The sequence below is a fragment of the Kogia breviceps genome, chromosome 18, assembly GCF_026419965.1.
Source record: "Kogia breviceps isolate mKogBre1 chromosome 18, mKogBre1 haplotype 1, whole genome shotgun sequence".
Lineage (NCBI taxonomy): Eukaryota > Metazoa > Chordata > Mammalia > Artiodactyla > Physeteridae > Kogia > Kogia breviceps.
The window spans coordinates 53,235,331-53,255,450 of record NC_081327.1 but is presented as its reverse complement, the minus strand read 5'-3'; the positions used below and the strand labels follow the sequence as shown (position 1 = coordinate 53,255,450).

At 42.5% G+C, this 20,120-nt stretch overlaps 1 protein-coding gene across 2 annotated transcripts in view; it reads right to left on the bottom strand.

The window, feature by feature from the left end:
• CDH13 (cadherin 13) overlaps window positions 1–20,120 on the bottom strand; it is a 1,008,956-nt gene that overhangs the window by 372,505 nt on the left and 616,331 nt on the right. For both annotated transcript variants that reach the window (XM_059045502.2, XM_067020415.1), the window contains exon 6: window positions 2,408–2,552. In XM_059045502.2, coding sequence (XP_058901485.1) covers window positions 2,408–2,552 — 145 coding nt within the window. The remainder of the gene's footprint in view (window positions 1–2,407; window positions 2,553–20,120) is intronic.

Sequence of the window (20,120 nt, the reverse complement as noted above, 5' to 3'; positions counted from 1 at the left end):
GGATCCTTCAGTGGCTATTTTCACCGTGAAGTTTGTGGGTCAGTTGAAAGAGCACATGATTTGAAGGTTGATGCTGCAGGTTGAGTCCTGAACACTGTCCCCCATCAGTCATTTGTGTGAACTGGGCAAAGTCCATGAACTCTTTCTGGGGTCAGCATCCCCCTCTGTGAAATGGATGTGATACAAGGTCTACAACACATAGGATTCCATAAGCCACAGACGAGAAGGACATTGTGGAAACAGAAGAGGCGACCGACCACTGCTCTAGGCTGTCAGGGCTTGTTGTTATGACTTACAAGTGGCTTAGGTTGGGAGGGGACTGGAAAATGGGTCCCACCTTCCTCCCCAGCTCCCCACTGCCCTCGCAGACGCTTCGGGGGCCATCCGCCTGAGCTCTCCCACAGGGTGCTAAGTAGTCTAAGTGTTTTTCCCTCTAAAACTTTTGCACAACATTTCCATATTTTTGACCTCAAATGTGACTGACTCCATGTCAATTTCTGCTTTTATAGTCCAACCCAGAGGGTACTGAGGAAGAAAACAACAACTGAGGCCAAATTCTGCAGAGCTGGAAGAAACTACTCCATACTGATATACAAGTCTTTATGTATTTTTACAGGATAATACCAATCACAAGTAGACGTTTGAGGTGATTTATGTTTTGCTGGGTATGTGTCCACCCTAATCGAACTGTTTTGTGCTTTAAGAAATTCAACAAGCAAAAAAGATTCCCTTTTTCTTTGAAAATACGACATGTATATAAAGCAATACAATTTGAAATTTCTTTCTCAAGCTTTAAGGAGGGGCACAGTGGGAGAAAAACCGGACATCGTCTAATCATATACACACATAATATACAAAGACGTATACGTGCTCACAGCCGACTCGGATGTAACCACTGTCATTGACATTTCAAGCACTCTTCCTGCCCATCTCGAGCTCCAGTCGCTCACATTCAGGGCCCAGGTACCACAGATGGAAACTGGAAATCACTTTTCTGCCCTGCTCAGACTCCAGTCTCTAACAGCTTTCCCTGTCGCTTCTCGTAACTTGTTCCGCCCAGCAGCTTGTTTGAGAAGATTTCTGTAAGCACCCAACCCAAATTCTAGGACGTGTCTGACCAGGAGCCATCCCTGCATCAAAAGCAGCCCACTGAGCGGTGCCACGGGGAAGGGCTGCCCTGAGGCGACCGGACCCACCTTCGCCTGCCCGCTCTCCATCTCTCGGGGACGCTGCCCATAAGGCCCTCTCTCCTTTTTACAGAATGCATTCAAATCCCAGAAGGGAGAGGGTGCTTCTGCCCCTGGGGACCTCACTGATGAAGTGCACAGACGCCCAGCTCCTCGAAGCTGAAGGGAGCTTCTAGGCACCTTGCATACAATTATTCACCGGGCAGTCTAGGCAGGTTGCCATGACAATGCTTCCAGAGCCTTCCAGAGCCTCCCGTATCTACATGCTATTGATACATCCCGTCCACTCAGTAAAGGGGGAAAAAGAACCAGCTAACGCAGCCCCTGAGCTTCTATCTCCCATCGGCGTGGGGAGTGGCTCCTTTGCTTACAGCAGTTTTTTGGCGTAACCCAGACACAGCAACGCTGACACTCTTCATGTGGTGTGTTTTCACTCAAATGTATTTGAAAGCTTAAAATCAAAGTCCAGCCTTAAAACAGGATTTTTCTACTTTGCTCTTCACTTTCTCAAGCATTATACTCAGGAGGGACTTCTGCTGCTGGTCATGGAATGCTTTAATTAGCAGCTATGGGCCGGAAAAGGGAGCTCTCAATTCTAAAACCTTCTGTGATAGAAAGGTTAAACATGGGGAAATGATACCAGGAGTTCCATAGTAACCTTGAGTGATTTCTGTAACACTAGGTACATGTATTGCCAGAGAGAGAAATAAAATGCTTGCTTTTGGCCCTTTGACCAAAGAGAAGAGTTTTCTCTCTCCATGTCTTCTAAGGAAAGGGATAAAAAAGTCCTACCCATTTTCCCCAAATGGTTCTTATTAAAAGGCCCTTATGAAGAGAAACAACTGAGGAGCTCGCAGTGGGGACCTTAATTTTCTTCAAAGTCCCACTATACCACAAGCTCAGCCCTGGGCCCTCACAAGGGTGAGCTAGATATTTACATGGTGTCCGACATCAGCCATACATGGCGGACTGAGCTGTCGGTCCTCCCTGAACGATCACCTTTGGGCACAAGGGAAGACATTTTCCTAGTGCGCAACGCGCCCGTCACGTTCCGAGTTGCAGCTTTCCAGCTCTTGCCGCTATCCAGGGAAATAATATGTCACTGTTGATGCATACCAACGGTAAGTCAGAGCGACAATAAAACAGCCTCCAGAATCCCCAAAGATCACCGGATGCCGCTTCCCAAGCCATTATGCGAACGGTAAGCCAACCTAGCATACCTGTGGGTGATCCCTCCATGACGTGGCCAACGTAAGGGCCTTCCTGAAAGACCGGCCTGTTGTCGTTCTGATCAATCACAATGACTTCCAGAGGGACCGGCCCCTCGAGAGTTCTGCCGTTGACATCAATGGTCTCCACGAGGAGCTATTGGAGGAAAGAGATTGGGGGAGAAAGAAGGCATTCATTCATTATGAAAACTGAAGTCGGGTTCTCTGGAGAAAGAAAGTAGGTTATATCAGCAATTTTATGAGCCCTTGGCAATATTCAAACTTTGGTTTCAATGGACAGTCACCAGGACTAGAATAGAAACTAAACATTACAGAATAAAAAACAAAGATCAGTTCATGTTAAGTCCCACTTGGGAAATTTACAATTAATTCATCAAATCTGCAAAGGAAGTCCAAAAAAAAAAAAAAAAAAAGGAAACACTAAACACCAGCAATCAGTCACAGTTGAGAAAATATGCTTACGTTGTTTCTGTTTTGCCAACATCATTATGCTTAAAAGGAATGTTATGCTAATAAGGAGAACTGACTAGGCAGTTATGAACAGAGTATATTAAGAAATAACCATAAGTGCTTATGGTAATATTTGGGAGAAATTCAGGGCAGTAAGTATTAATAGAGAACTTTCCTGAGGCAAGGAAGGTGCTTGCAGGGGTCCTGAATGAGACCTTGGGACTCCTGCCCACCAGGCCTTTACAATCTAGCAGGGATTTCACAATTCCATACGGAACTACCTTCAGATCTCAAGGCTGAAGAAATAGCATAGAAAACCCAGCTTTACTGTTGCATGGTAACAAGGAATTATGTCATGGCTTTTCCAGTGAACCATGCAGACTTTAGGCTCTCATTTCTGTGACTGATACTTCCTTGATTTAACTCAGTGACCACAGTGACACTTCTTGGGTATCAGTGCTGGTCCCTGCATTGGGACCCTGTAGAGTATGTCTGTCAGAAAAGGTCTCTGTAGCTGGAATCCTTGGGAAATGGTCTCTGCAATTGGAATCCCAGCACAACTTCTCACTAGTCATGTGACCTCAGCTCATACACTTAATCTCTCAGTTTTATCATCTGTAAAATGGGTTCATAAAACACTCATTATTAGGGATAATGGTAACCAACATTATCCAGGGCTTACTGAGGCTCTCTACTACATTAACTCACTTGATATTCACAGTGACCCTATGAACCATTTCTGAGGAGGGAATGAAGCCAATTAGAGGTTAGGTGGTAGAGTCTGGATTTGGCCCTGTGAAGTCAGTCTCCAGAGTTTACATTTTAAACTGCTATAAACAATGTTTCTAGATCACTTTATATAATGCCTGTTACGTAACTCATCTCAAGAATATTAGCTGCTGCTACTGTTGCTACTGTTGTTATCATCAATACTGTTGTCAAAACTAGCCCTAATTAGGAAAAGAAAAGAGAAACACGTTTGTTATACCCCACCTGAATGTGTTAGAAACTGGTTTCACCCTTTGGAAAGACACATGGCAAAATTCACCGAATCTGTGAAGGACTCACATACTTTGTTCCATTTGGATACCACTCTGGGTTCTATTTGAGACAGGTTGCACTACATACATGGAAATACTTTCTGCAGTGTTATTTCTAATAATGAAATTACACTGAAGTCCACGAAATGTCCAGTGCAAAAAAGACGAGTTGAATGAATGTGTCTGTAGCAAGATGCTAGAATACAGCCATTAGATAAAATAACTATTCAACTTTGTTGATCTACTTAGAATACTGTGTGAGAACACAAAAAATAGCATGTGTACTATACATGTGTGATGTACACATGTGGACAGCGTTTGAAAGTAGTAAGCAAACATGAACCCAGGTATACTTGGGTGGAGGAATATGTTTTTCATTTTTTCTTTAACACTACTTCATCATTTCATTAACAAATTCACACACACACACACACACACACACACACACACACACACTTTGATTTCCGGGGTAGATAAAATCATGCATGAGTACCTTAGCTAAGAAGAAATTAAATAGGCAGAACCTTTTAACATCTGCACACAAAGGAGATCTTACAGAGAATGAGCTTTTATGCTGATGTTTAAAGCTACTATGAGAATACTGCTAAACGAAGAAAATAAAAATCAAGCTTTGGGAGCAATTTCTTGATTACTAATGAAGGTCTGGCCTTTTGTCCTCCCCAAATTGCCAAGAACTTGGCTTGGCCTTCACCCTGATCACCCGTATCTCCTTAGTGTCTGTCATTCCCTTACGTTGAGCTGGACCTAGAGTCTGCCCCTCCCAGTGCTGGCAGATCTGCATATTTGGCAAATGTGAATTCTGTTCCTCTGCCCTACTTGTGGCCTATGACACTAGCCGAGTCTTGTAGAATGTGGGGGATTAGGATTCAGATCCAAGATATGTGGTGTCTTGGGTAGAAATAAAGCCGAGTCCTCGGCTGTCTGGGGTGTGAATTTTAACCCAACTCCCTACTGCCCAGTTTTCAAAGGGCAGCTTCATTCAGCCTGTGCTAGAGAAGGCAGAACTATTTTCTATTTAAATAATTTAATCAAAATATTCCAAAATGTCATTATTGGAGGCAAGGATTTTTTTTAACACCTTTATTGGAGCATAATTGCTTTACAGTGGTGTGTTAGTTTCTGCTTTATAACAAAGTGAATCAGCTATACGTATACATATATCCCCATATACCCCTCCCTCTGGAGGCAAGGATTTTTGAGCAACTAGAAAGTACGATAAATCCAGTCTCATGTTAATCATTTCGCTCTAAACTTTGCCCAGAGGGTGGTCCTTCTCCCAGGGATCAAAGCAGAAACTCAGAAGCCACCCTCTTTCCCCAAGTGAGGCCCTCTATCCCCAGCCACTCCATCAACGAGTCGGGTCTACACTGCTTGTTCTGTCTCCTGAATTTCTCATAAATCCACCCTCTTCTCTCCAAATCCATCATCACCTCCAGAGATGAGCTTCTGACACTCGCCACCCGGGCCACTGCAACAGGCACCTAACGGGTGCCCCTGCTGCTAATACCGCCTGCCGTAATCTATTCTCTAAGGGGTTTGTGATGGTTAATTTTATGTGTCGACTTGACTGGCCATGGGGTGCTCGAATTAAACGTCATTTCTGGGTGTGTGTGGATGAGGTGAACACTGGAGTCTGTGGACTCAGTGAAGTAGACGGCTCTCCCCAGTGGGGGTGAGCACCAGCCAGTCCCCTGAGGGCCTGAACGGAACACGATGCAGAGGAAGGAGGGATTCGCCCTTGTCTTCCCACCCGAGTGCTGAGCAGGGGCCTCCACTCCTTGCCGCCCTCAATGGTCTTGCTTCTCAGGCCTTCAGACCCAGACCTAAATGTACACCATCGGCCTCCCTGGTTCTCAGGCCTTTGGACTTGTGCTGGATCACACCGCCAGCTTCCCTGGGCCTCCAGCTGGCCCAGGCAGATCCTGGGACTCCTCAGCCGCCATAACTGTGTGAGTCAGTTCCTTAGGACAGAATCACTGCTTCTGTGTCTCTGGAGAAGGCTGACTGGTACAGGCTTCCAAGGTGTCTTTTCAAATTTTTTATTTATTTATGTCACTCCAGAATGGACACCTCTCAGTCGTTTCTCATTCCTCTTACGATAACAGCACATTCCTTTACTGTGACAAGTCTCTTTTATCACCTGGCCCCAGCCCACTTCTCCAAACTCCCTTCACATCACAGGAGAGCCCCTCTATTTCTCACTATCCAGCTGCACCAATCTCTCCCTCAGTTCTTCCAACTCGTCCCGTTCCCTCCCAACACAGGTATCTCCATGTGCAACCTTCCTCGCCGACGTGAGCATCCCCACCTGCCGTCTGGTCAGCCCCCATCCGCCCTTCAGATCTCAGATATCGCTGGCAGAGAAGAGCCTTCATTACCGCTCCAGACTACCTAGGGTGTCCGTGGCTGACACTCCCACGGCACTGGCACCCTGCCTTCCTAACACTTTCCATAACATGTGATTGCTTATTTATTTGTGTGACAATTCAACTAACGTCCGCCTCTCCGGCCCCATCAAGACAGAGGTGGGGTGGGTGTTCGTGGCCAATGGCAAACCCCCAAGGCTGAGATTCAGTGCCCGGCACACAGCAGGCACCTGACTCATCGCTGACTGCATAGAGGCCTCCTCAGAAGAGGCAACCCCTCTTCAACAGACTGGAGTCCGCAGTTTTGGCCTCAGCTTTGGCCATCTGTCCTGTCTCTCCATTGCCGGCACACAGCGGCTGACCGTCAGTCCCAGGCTCCACGGGCCGAAGGCCAGCTGACTCTGGGCAGTCTTAATTTGTGAACAAGAACCACCGTGGTAAACAACACCCAAGTACATTAAACTGATTACTTGCCTTTTGAGAGAAGGGAACTAACATTTATTTGGTGTCCAATACATGTCTGGGCTTTTTACGTGTTGCCTCATTCGACTCAAAACAACCTGGAGAAATACCCATTGCAGCAAAACTCAGAGAAATTTAAGGACCTGGTCTATGGTCAAAAGCTAGTGTGTGATCCAGCGGGATCCAAACTTAGATCTAACTTGAAAATGTGTGCTGTCCCCCACTGTGCCCTTGTTTGCTAAATGCTCTTTGCTCTTTCATGGACTTCCCTTACATTTTAAAAATTCCTCTTTACTAACTACGTTACTTACTTAATAGTTTTGTTGTACATGGATTGTTATGTTTCACTGATGACTCCTCCAAGGCAAACTTGTCCATGAATTCAGGGGTATGGTGAGCTTATTTAAAATTTTTCCTAATACACATGAAAATACGTAATAAAACACACCATGAGCCTCTATGTATAATGTGACACCCTACCACAAGTGACAGGTTGGGAAATATTATAGCATCAGCCTAGCTATAACATGTTCCCTTCTGGAATGTCACAGACTTTCTGAAAAGAAAAAAGACTTGGACCTCTTACAAATGTAGCTCTCAAATGACCAAGGTGAATGAAATGGGGGAGGGGAACAAGGTATGCAAATCACTCTTAATCTGTTTAAGGCAAAATTACTTTATGCAACACCGGAGACAGGAAGGTACCACAGGAAGGTACCACGTGAACTAATCGCTCCACTTCAGGGGCCGTGGTAGGTGGACACCAGGTCATTGAGTCCTGTGTGTAGTAGGGTGAGAGGGAGCTTGACCTCTGAAATGGGGAGGAGGTGGTGAAAATCCACAGGAGTCAGAATGGAAGCTACGCTGCCAGAGGAGCTCTAGCCGAAGCACGCAGGGTCCCCCTTGGCTACCATTCCTGAACCCCACTTCCTAGGTTCTCGATTCTCCTTCCACATCCTGGGGGTATCTCCACCAGAAGTGGGAACTATCAAGTCACAACATGTAAACTGATGACTCTTCAAACCAATTACTGCACCATAATAATGGAGATGGGCTGTGCACACGCGTGGACAAGAATCCCTTAAAAAAACAACGCAACACAAACGTAACGAGCCAAATTACAAAGCACGTACAAGCACACGGGCCTTTGGTGCCACAACAAGCTCTTAACACCTTGCCTTTCATTTGGCTTATCCTCTTTGCTCTGTTTATGAAAGACACAATTTAGTCAGACAAAATTTGATACTGTCATCTGATCCAAAGGGATGAACTGATGAAAAACAAATGCTACAAGGTTTTTTGGGTGAAGGCCAAAATGAAGACACTGGCTCTTAAAACACAATATTTTTTCCATGAGATAGCCCCAGTAACAGATGTCAAACCTGGATCAATGAGATAAGAAACAAAGTGTGAGACACACAGTCTGTAGACTCACGAGTCATTTTGAAGCAAAATAATTCAGAAAACGCTTCGGTGACCTTTTTGAACTCTGATAATTCTGCTTGGGGCTAAATATTCAAATGAAGTAAAACATACACAACATAGTAAATTACTTATTTGAGATGATATAGTTAAACTACTGGTTATCAGTGGAATGTGTGTGTGTTCACATGCTTTTCAACCATATGTTTTTACATCACAGAAAATGAAGAGAATTTATGAGCTATAACTCTAACATAAGGTGACTCAGTTTCTCTTTTGAACGCAGATATGATGTCTCCTACCCAAATGAGTAGGTGCCCTCCATGTGGATGCTGCTTTGAAATACTTGTTTAGGAAGTTCTACTTGAACCGATTTATGAGTAAAAAAGATGGGCCTTGTTCCTTTCATTCCAAATACCATCTTTTATAATAAGAATAGTTATAATGCTAGAAATGCAAAATGATAACTAGAAGTTCACTGCATTCAGTTAGGGATATACGAATGTCTAACAAATATTAGACATCTCCAGTTATACATGACCACGAGTTTAGACATACAGATTTACACAAAACCTTGAAACACATATGAAAAATAAGATGCCAGCATTTGCCTCCATAGAGGAGAAGGATAAAGAAAAGATGAGACTCAATGACCACGAAGGTGCTGTGAAATAAGCACCAGGTTCCATGTTAGGGGAATCTAAACTTGATATGATATTCCTGGAAGGCAGTTGAAACTATGCCCTGAGAACCTCAAAGATGTTCACAGCTTTAAAAGAAAAAGTCCATAAAAATTCTATAGAGATAAAGAATCCCACAGAGATTTTGCATAAGTAGGCTATTGTGAGATTATTTATAACAGATGATCTCCAAAATTAAGTGCCTCGAGTAAAGAAGGCACTGATAGATATTTTTATTGAATTTTTGTTTGCAATTCTCACACCCTCCCCACCTACCAACATATCATAAAGACCAAACAAGGGTTTTCCACCAAAGACATCCTCACCGCTCACTGAAATTACACTAGACTTTGAATCAGAAAGCCTGCCTTCAAATTTCAGCTCTTTTACCTATAAAGTGGCTGTAGTTGGCAGAAAAATGACCCTCCTGAAGAATTTTATGTGCTAATCCTGGAACCTGTGGATGTGTAAGGTTACTTAGCAAAGGGGAATTAAGGTTGCTGATCAGCTACCTTCAAATAGAGAGACCAGCGTGGATCGTCTGGGTGGGTTCAATGTAATTATGAGGGTCCTTAAGAGAGAGGAAGAGAAGAAAGCCTGGGTGATTTGATGTGAGGAGGTACTTGACCAGCCATCGCTGGCTTTGAAGGTGGAGGAAGAGGCCATGCGCCAAGGAGTGAGTAGCCACCCAAAGCCAGAAAAGCCAAGGCCTGCTTTACAGCCTCCAGAAGTGAATGCAGGCCTGCTGGCGTGTGGTTTCAGTCCTGTGAGTTCCATGTTGGACTCAAAACCTATAGAAGTGCATGATAACAAATTTGTGTTGTTTTGCATTGCTACAGTTGTGGTAACTTGTTACAGCAGCAATAGAAAATTGATACTGTGGCCACATCATTAATTGTTCAAGCTGGAACAACTTTTAGAATGAAAGCAGGTACTATCAACAATCAAGCCACAACAACAGGTGGAAATCAAGACTGTCCCAGGCTAACTGGGTCACACGGTGAGCCTGTCTTATTAAGGAACTTACTTCACTTCTCCGTATCTAAGTTGGCGCAGGTAACAAAGATGTTTAGAATGTCATTTTTCTCTTTGCTAAAGCAATAAAAAGATAAGCGAGTGTGTGTAGCACACACATAGGAAATTCTAAACAAAGCTTTGTTAGATCCGATGAGATTTGGCGACTTGGGCATTTGTTCACTCCCAACAGACCTTTCTTTATAGACTTGAAAATGTGGATACAGTACCCTTGATTCAATTCTTCTGTGTCAGCCATTCCCCCCTCAAAATTGCTTTCCTATTACAGTAATCTAGATTTCTCTTTGACACCAATCATTTGCATATTCAAGTTATTCTTCTCAGCTTTATTCATTTATCGAAGTTGAATTTCATTATGGACCAACTCCTGGAGAGTTCCCAGGGAAAGGATATTTTTAGCCTTTTTAACATTCCTCCACCTTCATTTACACAGTTCTGTGTGTAATCTTCCCCTTCATGGACTGGATGTGGTGTTTACAGCTCCCTCAAAAAAATGATCAAAGGGGCGATAAAAGTTTCCTACTTGTTAGATTATTAATTAAAGATCTTGATACTATTATCAAATGTTCTTTGAAAAGCTTGCTTTGCTTAGAGCCATAGTATTTCTTTAGTGAATGTGAAATTTTACTTTTAAAGTATGTTTTCCACCAAACATAATGAAAACACTTTTTTTTTTCTTATGAATGTATGCTCACAACCACGCTGGACTTTGAGGGCATTTTACTATTTAACTTTTGAAAGTAACTTTAATTATGAGGAAGAAATCTATGCAGATATTCAAAATAATTTTATTTAAGCAGCCTGGGTAAAGTCCCAGTGAATATCCTCTACCCCAAGAGGGGACACAGGCTGAAAATTTTAATTGGTTCAAGTAGAATTTATATAAATCATGGATGTTGGAATTATGCCAGATTCATTAGACATGTACAAGGGTTCACGGGATTTTTGTGCAAAGATGAGAAATATAATACTTTTAAAAACAAAGCTGTAGGAGAAAATTATGGGTGATTTTATTTTCACTTACCCTTCTCCCTTCCTAAAGTGAAATTCAGAGGAATAGAAAGCAATGAAATATGTTTCTTTCCTTTTTTTTTTAGTTTATAGATCTGAAGTCATTTAGTTAAATAAGTATTAAAATGTTTTATGAAACATGATTTTCTTCAAAATTAAGGTTGAAATATAAAAATTTAAATTATAGCCTAATAAATCCAGATGGATTAAAGTATTAGGAAGAAAAAAGTCTATTCTTTTCAATATTTGAATATTTATGTAACAGAGTAGGGAAGGCCTTTCTAAACCAGTATTAAAGGCACAAGTTATTATGTGCATTATTGAGAGGTTAAACTACTTAAATGCAAGTTTTTTTATATCACTAAAATACAATAAATAAACAGAAAACTAAGCAAAATACTTGCATCATGTAAAACAGAGGCCTACTATCCTGAATATACAAAGAGCTGGTTAAAAATCAATAGGGAAAAAAACAACAATTAGCAAAGCAAGAAAAGAAAAAAGCAATAAATATATTATAACGTTAAAATGAGATGGCTTTTTGCTTATATAATTGCCAAAATAATTAGAAAAACCTAATAGTATTTGACAAACTTGTCAGAAAACCAAATCTCATACATTACTGATGATACTAAAACATCTTTCTGAAACACCATCTGTCAATATGCATCACAAGCCTTGAAAACATGTGATTTTACTTGCTATATGTGTGTGCCAGGGAATAAGGGGTGTTTAGTAACATGTATACTCATTTCAATATTGTTTAAAAATAGGAAAAATTACAAACAACAGAATATTCTACCTGGATATTGATGAAATAGATTTTGGTATTTGCACAAAGAATACTACATTGCAGAAATACTTGAGGGCATGGAAAATATGTTAATGGCATGGTGTTCACTGTATGATTTAAATAATCCAATTGCTAAGTAGTACTACATGATGAAAGTTTTGAAAAATAGGCAAGGACATTACATGGTTAAAATTATACTAAAATATTAAGTGGTTTTATTGCAGGTAATTTTTTTTTTAACTTGGCTTCTCTACACTTTTCTGGATTTCCTATAATGGGCATGTGTTAATTTCACAGTTAAAAAAGAATCTATAAAATTTATTTTGAAACTGACTACAGATTGGCTATAGTTTATCACAAATGGGGAGTTATGGAAACCTGTTAAACTTTAGGACATCTAGCATCTCTTAGTATCGATGATTAATGGGAAGCAGGGGAACATTAGGTTTATAAGAGATCATTAGTATTATGGTAGAAAACAGAGGGTGGTTGGCTTTTCCCAACTTCACAGGTCTTTGATTTTGGATAAAAAAGAGTCTCATGCATTTGACAGAACTTTATAATATGGAACTTGGTCTCATCAGCTTTATTTTCTGAACCATCACTGTTATCAATGTCTGCTTCTTCTTTGAAGCTTCACTTTTAATCTCACTGATAAATTCTGAGAGCCAGCAGCAAAGAGCTGAGACTCCAAGCGTGGACTTTGGGTTGAGGGAGACTTGGCTCCAGGCCCTGATTTTATCCCTTATCAACTCTGTGATTTTAAACCTATTCAGTTACCTTCCTAGAATCTCAACTTCTTCATCTGTAAATGGGAGAATGGGACCTGTCTCAAGGGGCTGTCATGAGGTAAAATACTTGATGTTCGTAAAGCATTTAGCAAAACATCTGGCACATAGCAAGTGCTAAATAAATAGTGGCTGCCAGCATCCTTAAAGTTTTTGTGAAGCAAGAAAAATATCCTTAGAACATTATGGTCTTGATGAAGGTTCACAAACTCAAGCATCTCAGGGAAGTCGCTGATATGTTGCAGAAGCTGCCTGTAGGAAACTGAAGCTCATTTAGAATCAAGAAGATACACCATCCTCTTGGTGCCAAGACCAAGAGGTCTTTTGCTCTTCTGCTTCTCAACCATCCCACACCGACTGTGTCCAAAGACCTCGCTGTGGCCTACAAGTTCCTGGCATGAACCGTGGACGCACCCTGACCACATCTTCCATCCCTCTCCCAGAATCCTTCCAGTCCAGCCACACATTCCTTTGAGTTCTTCGAGCCTGTTAACTTCCATTCCAGGGTCTTTGAAAATACTGTTCCCTCACCTATAAATACTTTTTCCCAAGAAGATTTTGGGGCTTGCTCCTTCATTTCATGATTCACAACTTCCCTCAAAATTGAGGCCTTCCTTAACTGCTTGATCAAAACTAGCCATCCCTCCATCACTGTCCAAACCTTGTCCCTATGTTATTTCCAGGCTCTTGTTAAGGCCTACTATGCAGTCATCTCTTTAATCTCCACCACTTCTACTAGGAAGTCTGCTCGCGATGACAAAGAGTGCCTGTCTGGTTCCCACAGCACAGTAGGACAGTGCCTTCCACATAGTAGGTTTTCAATATATGTAACAAATGAACAATAGATGAGTTGAAGGCTTTAAGTTTACAGGGAAGTTTCTTTTTTCTAGAGGACAGATCAATACACAAGAAAGAGATAACACCTATCTTTCAAGAATTCCTTGAGGGTGAATCCAGCTAAAAGGCAGTGCATGAAGGATTCAACAGAAGCACATTCTGCCTATTTCAGAGGAAGAAACCAAGTTCAGTGAAGTTGTTACAACTGTCTAAGGTATGCAAACATATTTTACATGGGATTATTCACTGTTTGCCAATGACTGATAGAAAATTATTTTGTTCTGACACACATATTACTAATAAGCATATTTAAATGAAAGAAAATAAAGCAACTGGGACTTAATACAAATTCTAGCTCGCCAAAATGATCCCATCTGTCCCTGCCTTTATAAATGAGGCAAATGCAAGTTACAAGAATTGACTCATATTTCTTACATAAATCTCTCTTTACCATTCTTATACCCTTAGCTCAGCATCTCTTCTCTGATTTTTTGCTTGTGCAAGAAAATGCCTCATACAGCCAGACATGACTGTGTCATCATCAGATGCATCCTGTTAGATTCTTCTGGATTTCCATCCAGATTGCTCCACCTTTTCTCCTTTGCTCAGATGCCCCCACCTCAGTTTGGTGCGCAGGTTCTAAGCTTCAGAGTACAGACCGTCCACTCTGCATCCATGCTGCAGTCAGCCTGCATTTGGCTTTGTTCTGGGCCATCCAGCTTCCCCCTGGCAAAGAGACACCCAACTTCCTCAAGCGTCCTGGTCAGCCCAGAATGAAAGTGCCAATGCAACTCATTACTTTGCTGATGACATCCCTTTCTGCATGCTTCTGGGCCTGCAGAGACAAGTAGGTGTACAGCTCTCCCTGCTACCTAGATGGTGCAGCAAATGGCCCAGGGAGCATGACCCTGCTGTGTGAAGGGTAAGTGCTAACGAACCATAATTTATCTGCCATCTCCCTTCTCTTATGAGTTCTGTTACATTGAACCACAGGAAGCTGAAGATTTTGTAAGTCAAAGATAATCAAATATTGGTGATTCCAGCTCAACTGCGGCCTGCTATCTATTTTTGTAAATCAAGTATTGGAATACAGCCACACTCATTCATTCACCTATTGTCTAAGGCTGCGTCCATGTTAGAACAGCAGAGTTGAAGAGCTGCAAAAGAGTCTGTGTAGCTCACAAAGCCTAATGTATTTATTATCTGGCCCTTTATTTTTATTTATTTTTTTAAGAGTTTTTTCTGATGTGGACCATTTTAAAAGTCTTTATCGAATTTGTTACAATATTGCTTCTGTTTTATGTTTTGCTGTTTTGGGCCGCAAGGCATGTGAGATCTTGGCTCTCTGACCAGGGACAGAACCCACATCCCCTGCACTGGAAGGTGAAGTCTTAACCACTGGAGTGCCAGGGAAGTTTCTATCTGTCCCTTTATTTTGTTATTTTTTTGTTTGTCTTTTGTTTTTGTTTATCTGTCCCTTTAATGATAAAATTTTCTGACCCATATTCTAGAACATTCAGTGCAGAAGGAGGAAGCAGAAAAATACCCAGGAAGAAATAAGAATTTTGATATAGATGATAAGCCCAACTTGACACCTGGACATCTCTTTAACTAAACTCTCTCTCATTATTTATTCATTCAACACATACGTTTCTGCCCCTACTATACCTCAAATTCTGCACAAGGTCCTTCATTTACAATAGTTTAAAAACGGAGCCTTAAGACTTGTTTTCAACTCATCTAGAGCCACCATTCAGTGGAATTAAATTAGCATTATGTAAATAATTATTAAGCAAGGAAGGATGTAATGAGGAGATCCCACTTAGACTGTGGGTGGGGGAAGCTGAGGGAAGGCCTCTCCGGGGGAAACTGACAGGGGAAGAGGAGGGAGAGGGTGTGAACAGAGCCTGCCCCTTTGAGGAACTGCACAGAAGCCAGAGGGGCTGAGCAGATGAGAAAAGTGGCAAGAGTGACATGGGCTGGGACTGGACAGGTGGGCAGGGCCGGGTCCAGTGGCGCCTTGTAGACGATGCAAAGCATTTTGGTCTCTTTCCTCGGGGTAACTCAGCACCTCTAAGACCCTCTCTTGGAGCCACTTGGAAAACACTCTGGCAGCTCCTCAAATGGTTAAGCATAGAGGTACCACAGGACCCGGCAAGGTCACTTCCAACCACACACCCAAGAGAAACGAAACACAGGTCCACACAAAAACATGCATGTCCATGTCCACAGCAGCATTATTCATAAAAGCCAAAAGGTGGAAACAATCCAAATGCCCGTCAGCAGCGAATGGATAAACACAACGTGGCCTATGCATATGCGATGGGACATTATTCAGCCACAAAAAGCAACGGAGCGCTGTCACGGGCGACAGCGTGGATAAACCTTGCAAACACTATGCTGAGCGAAAGAAGCCGTCATAAAAGACCGCGCTTTTTATGACTCCATTTACACGACATGTTCCAAGCAGGCAAACCAACAGAGGCAGAAAAGCAGACTGGCGGCTGCTGAGGGTCGGGGAGGAGGCAGAGCGACTGCTGAGGGGGACAGGGCTCCTTCTGAGGTGGTGAAACTGTTCTAAAAACGACTGTGGTGGTGCTTGTCCAACTCCGTGAATATACTAAGCGCCACGGAACTGTGTACTTTAAATGAGTGAACTGTACGGTGTTATGACTGTTAAGATAGCATTTGGTAAGTGGAGCACAGGGTGTCAGACGGTGAGACACGGTTCAATGACAGACCATGAGAGCCTTGTTATCACTCACAAGCCCTGCAGGAGGGGCCCCACGGGGAGGTCAAGGCAGAGTGCAGACAGAGAGCAACGGGGCCTGGGGTGAATGCTTTTACTTACGTAAAGACAGTGAAGTGGTGCCGGGTTCCTGGGCTAAGGCCAGACTGGCAAATTCAAACCAAAAGAGCAGGGTTTTGGTAACTTCACAGGGGTCTCATCTAAGAGGTGAGCCAGGGCAAGGCCCTGGAACTCAGGGGAGAATACGGAAGGCATGGGCTGCTGGGGAAGTCACGCCAGGAACTTACACACACCTGTGACTCTGCGGGCTGTTTTCCAGGATGGGCACCTGTACGACGACCAGGTGTCAGGTTAAGGTCACTGCAGGCTGCCTGGTCAAACAAAACAGATGCCAAGGAGGCAGCAATGCCATGGAGTAGCTCAGCTAAACTCTCAACATATGGTGTGGGAATTTACACCTCAATAAAGCCATTAAGAGTGAAACCTCACATGGGTCAGGAGGTAGCGGATGGTGGTGAAGGAGGAACTCAGATTTGAATTTTAAAAGATAATTCTAGAAGATGTGTGGAGATTGGACTGAAGGGTCCAAGAGGGGGTTGGGCAGTCTGGTAGGGAGTCTTCTGAAGGGGTACAGGGGAAAGTTGATGATGGCGTGCGCTACGGCAGTGATTTCTGTTAAGGAATAACGGTGAGGAAAACTCGAGTTTATTCAGAACATTTAGAGAATGGTGGGTTCTATTTACCTTTATTTTTTGGAACCAGGGTTGAGAGTAGGAGATTCTGGTTTTAGTCCTCGATCTGTCATGGCCGGAGCGGGTTTGGGGCCCCTAGGCCAACCATCACTTCCCTTCTCTCATTTGCAAAATGGCAATAGTAACACCTGACCGACGTCCTTCTTAGGGCAAATTAAATAAATGGATATAAGGTTATTTTTCAGGATAGAGCAGTAGGTTTAGAGCAGTACGTGCCATGTGTAGGTCAGGTTTCAGAGAATTAAAACTCAAGGAAAAACACTCAATACCAGCTAAATTAAATAAAGTGTAATCCTTCTCTGAAAATTCAGGAAGTCGTTAACTCCTGGGGGGCTCGGAATCACTGCTATGAATATCAGTGCTTAATTATAACCTGTAGCTACTGAGAAAGTAGGAGACGATCCTGACATTATAATGACTGTAGTGTCACAGGCTAGATGAAGCTTTTATAAATGAATCCATTAGTAAAAGCAAGACTAGATGCTGCATCCTCTGGCACGTTCCTTGACACAGCCAGAGTTAGTGCCTCCTTGGGTGCCCTGCAGAGACGCCGGGTATTGTTTGCAGGCAGGTACTGCTGTGACCCTCTTAGACCCTGAACTATCTGAGTGTAAAGATTGGTTTTGTATTCATCTGTCTCCCCAGTTCTAGCATGTATTAGGTGTTCAGTATTTGTCGGTTGAATAAATGAAACCGATCAGTCAATGAACAAATGAACAATCTTTGGACAATGAATGTACCAGAGGGCATTTGTGCTTGTGTTTTTGAGAAAACAGACGTGAGCAATACACCCAAAGCTAGACGTTCACTTACGCTTTCTGGCTGCCACATCACTACTGATGCAAAGGCCTCATCGCAAGATGCCTGCGTCTGCCTCACTCATCACTGCCGCCCCCGCAGAGGGCAGCCAGCGCTGCTTCCGCTGTGCTAAAGGGCTGCTCCAGGGAGACTCTGGCCCGCAAATGTCACAGGCTCTAATCTCACCTCCAATCTCATCGACAGACATAGTGTGTCTGTAGCTGGAGGCCTCCGTTTCACTCCTCAGATGTTTCTGAGCCCTCTCAATTAACCAGGGCTCTGGGCCCCTTATTTTCCTGAGGCCGGTTATTTTTTCACTAAGTGAATTTCCGGTCTACAACCAGCCATGCTGAAGGTGCTGCCCTCTCTGATTGCCTTGCCCAGCTGATCCAGAGCCCCTAAACCAGGCTTCCCCCTGCTGGTAACCCGTGGGCTGAATCTGGTCCTGACATATTCACGAGGGGTTAGTCCTTACAATGTTTAAAAACTTGTTTCCCGACATCTTAAAGCCAGAGTGTTTAAATAAGATTCCAGATTCCCAGATTTTCCAGGAAAAAAACATGAAAAGGTATTACAGCCTCGTGGCTGTCATTTCTACATGGCAACCTGCTAAGATGGCTGTAACTTTCACTTAAACAGTTCTCTATTTCCCCCTGGTTTTCTCCCCAAAACTAAGGCTGAGTGAGACTTTATTTCCATGCTGGCCCTGGGGTTTTCTTAGACCTGCACGCATCTGCAATAACCTCCTAAGTCGTGGGTATTCCTGCTCGTAACACCTGTGCCCGGTGGGCTCCGGGCCCATCTTCACTTCCTTTCAATTCCAAAGTTAGGAAATCTTTCTACTGTTTGGATTCAAGATGATGTTTATCATTTCCTTTTTTCCTACCTTAGCATTTTGCAAGAAAAATAGCTGTGTAGCTGTTAGCAGTCAACACCAATTTAAATAATTCCACTGCCAACGAATGATGTGTGACACGCTTACAAACTGATCAATTTGCTGTGCCACTAATTAATTCTGTGAAATTATACATTGCCAAGAGCTTTCTGGCCAACTTTGTAAAGAAAGTGGTGTAAGACAAAGTCAACTTTAGAAAGGTAATTTCAGGTGAGCTGGCCTAAATTAGCATATTAATAATGGACCACTGTTCCGCAAGGGATTGACGCCTGTTTCTGCAACTTCAGGCTGAGCCCTTTACAAACTAGTTTTCAAGGCGATAAGGCGAGACGAGATGGCAGCAGGGCCCCTTACTTTCAATCTCCTTCTCTTTGGATTCCACGCACTTTGTCAATGAACTCTACGAAATGTTTCATTAACCTTCAGTTGTCATTACAGTATTACCTGGTAACATCATATGGCTTACGTTTCCTTTAGCACATTTTTAATAATTTTGAACTTTCTAAAGACTTCAAATTCAGACTAAGATATTGACTTTGGGATATTTCGTCTTTTCAGATTTATTCCATTACAGTTCCTAAACCCTTGCATTCCTAAATCAGTTCAGTAACTTTTATTAACCCAAGCCAAAAATCTAACGGACTCCGATTTGGGGCTGTTTGGCTGGAAGTGATAGTTTTTTATTCTTATTCCTCATACCTGGTCCACACCCTCTAATCTTCAACTGAAAACTGTTTGCTCTAATGGCAAGAAAACCTCAAAAGTAGCTGGATTTCTTACTTTTTTTGATTTCCAGCACTGCTTATTTGAAAAACATATCTTCAGAATATTTTATCAGGAGAAAAATCACTTCTCATAGAAATAAAAGAGGTTTTTTTTAAATGTTGTTTCCTTTAGTTGAGGTTAGCGGGACAACGCTCTCACAGGTGATAAACATTTTAAAATGATTACCTGACTTCCGTCATTTGTTCTGACCTGTTTGTTTTACTGCTAAATCAGAAAAATGCTTCATTCTATATGCAGCTTGCCACAGGCTAGCAATGTCTGGGTCTCAAAAATATCTACTTTCCTCAAATGGATCTTGAACGAGAAGTCCTGTTTCTTGCACTGATTCTTAAAAAGAATATATAGTCCAAGACGGCCGAAGTCCAACCCAGGTATGACCAGTTGTGCCACGTGCAGTGTCCCCAAAGCCTAGTTCCCATGCCCGCCCCTGCTGCTGGTGGGAGGCACTGATCACTTCATTTACTTAGAGTTTTTGAAGATTCTGAATGAGCAGGTGAAGAACTGGTAACAGCTATCCATTCAGTTATCCCTTAAATTTTAACCTTGACCTGATCATTAACTTAGAGCCTATGATAGCTTTTCCTGTCCTTTCATTCTTAAATCCACCAACAATTTCTTTCTTTCACCCATCTTCTCCCTTACCTGACATTTTTTTTTTGCTTCTCTCGTTCTGTTACAGCTTTGCATAGATGACATGATGTTTTATGAAACTTGCTTCACTCCTTTATCACTTGTTTTGTTTAGTAATTTAAATCTTATTCTCCTTGTTCTTAATAAAAAATATTGATGATTACAATATTTTATACTTCTCCAAAAAGT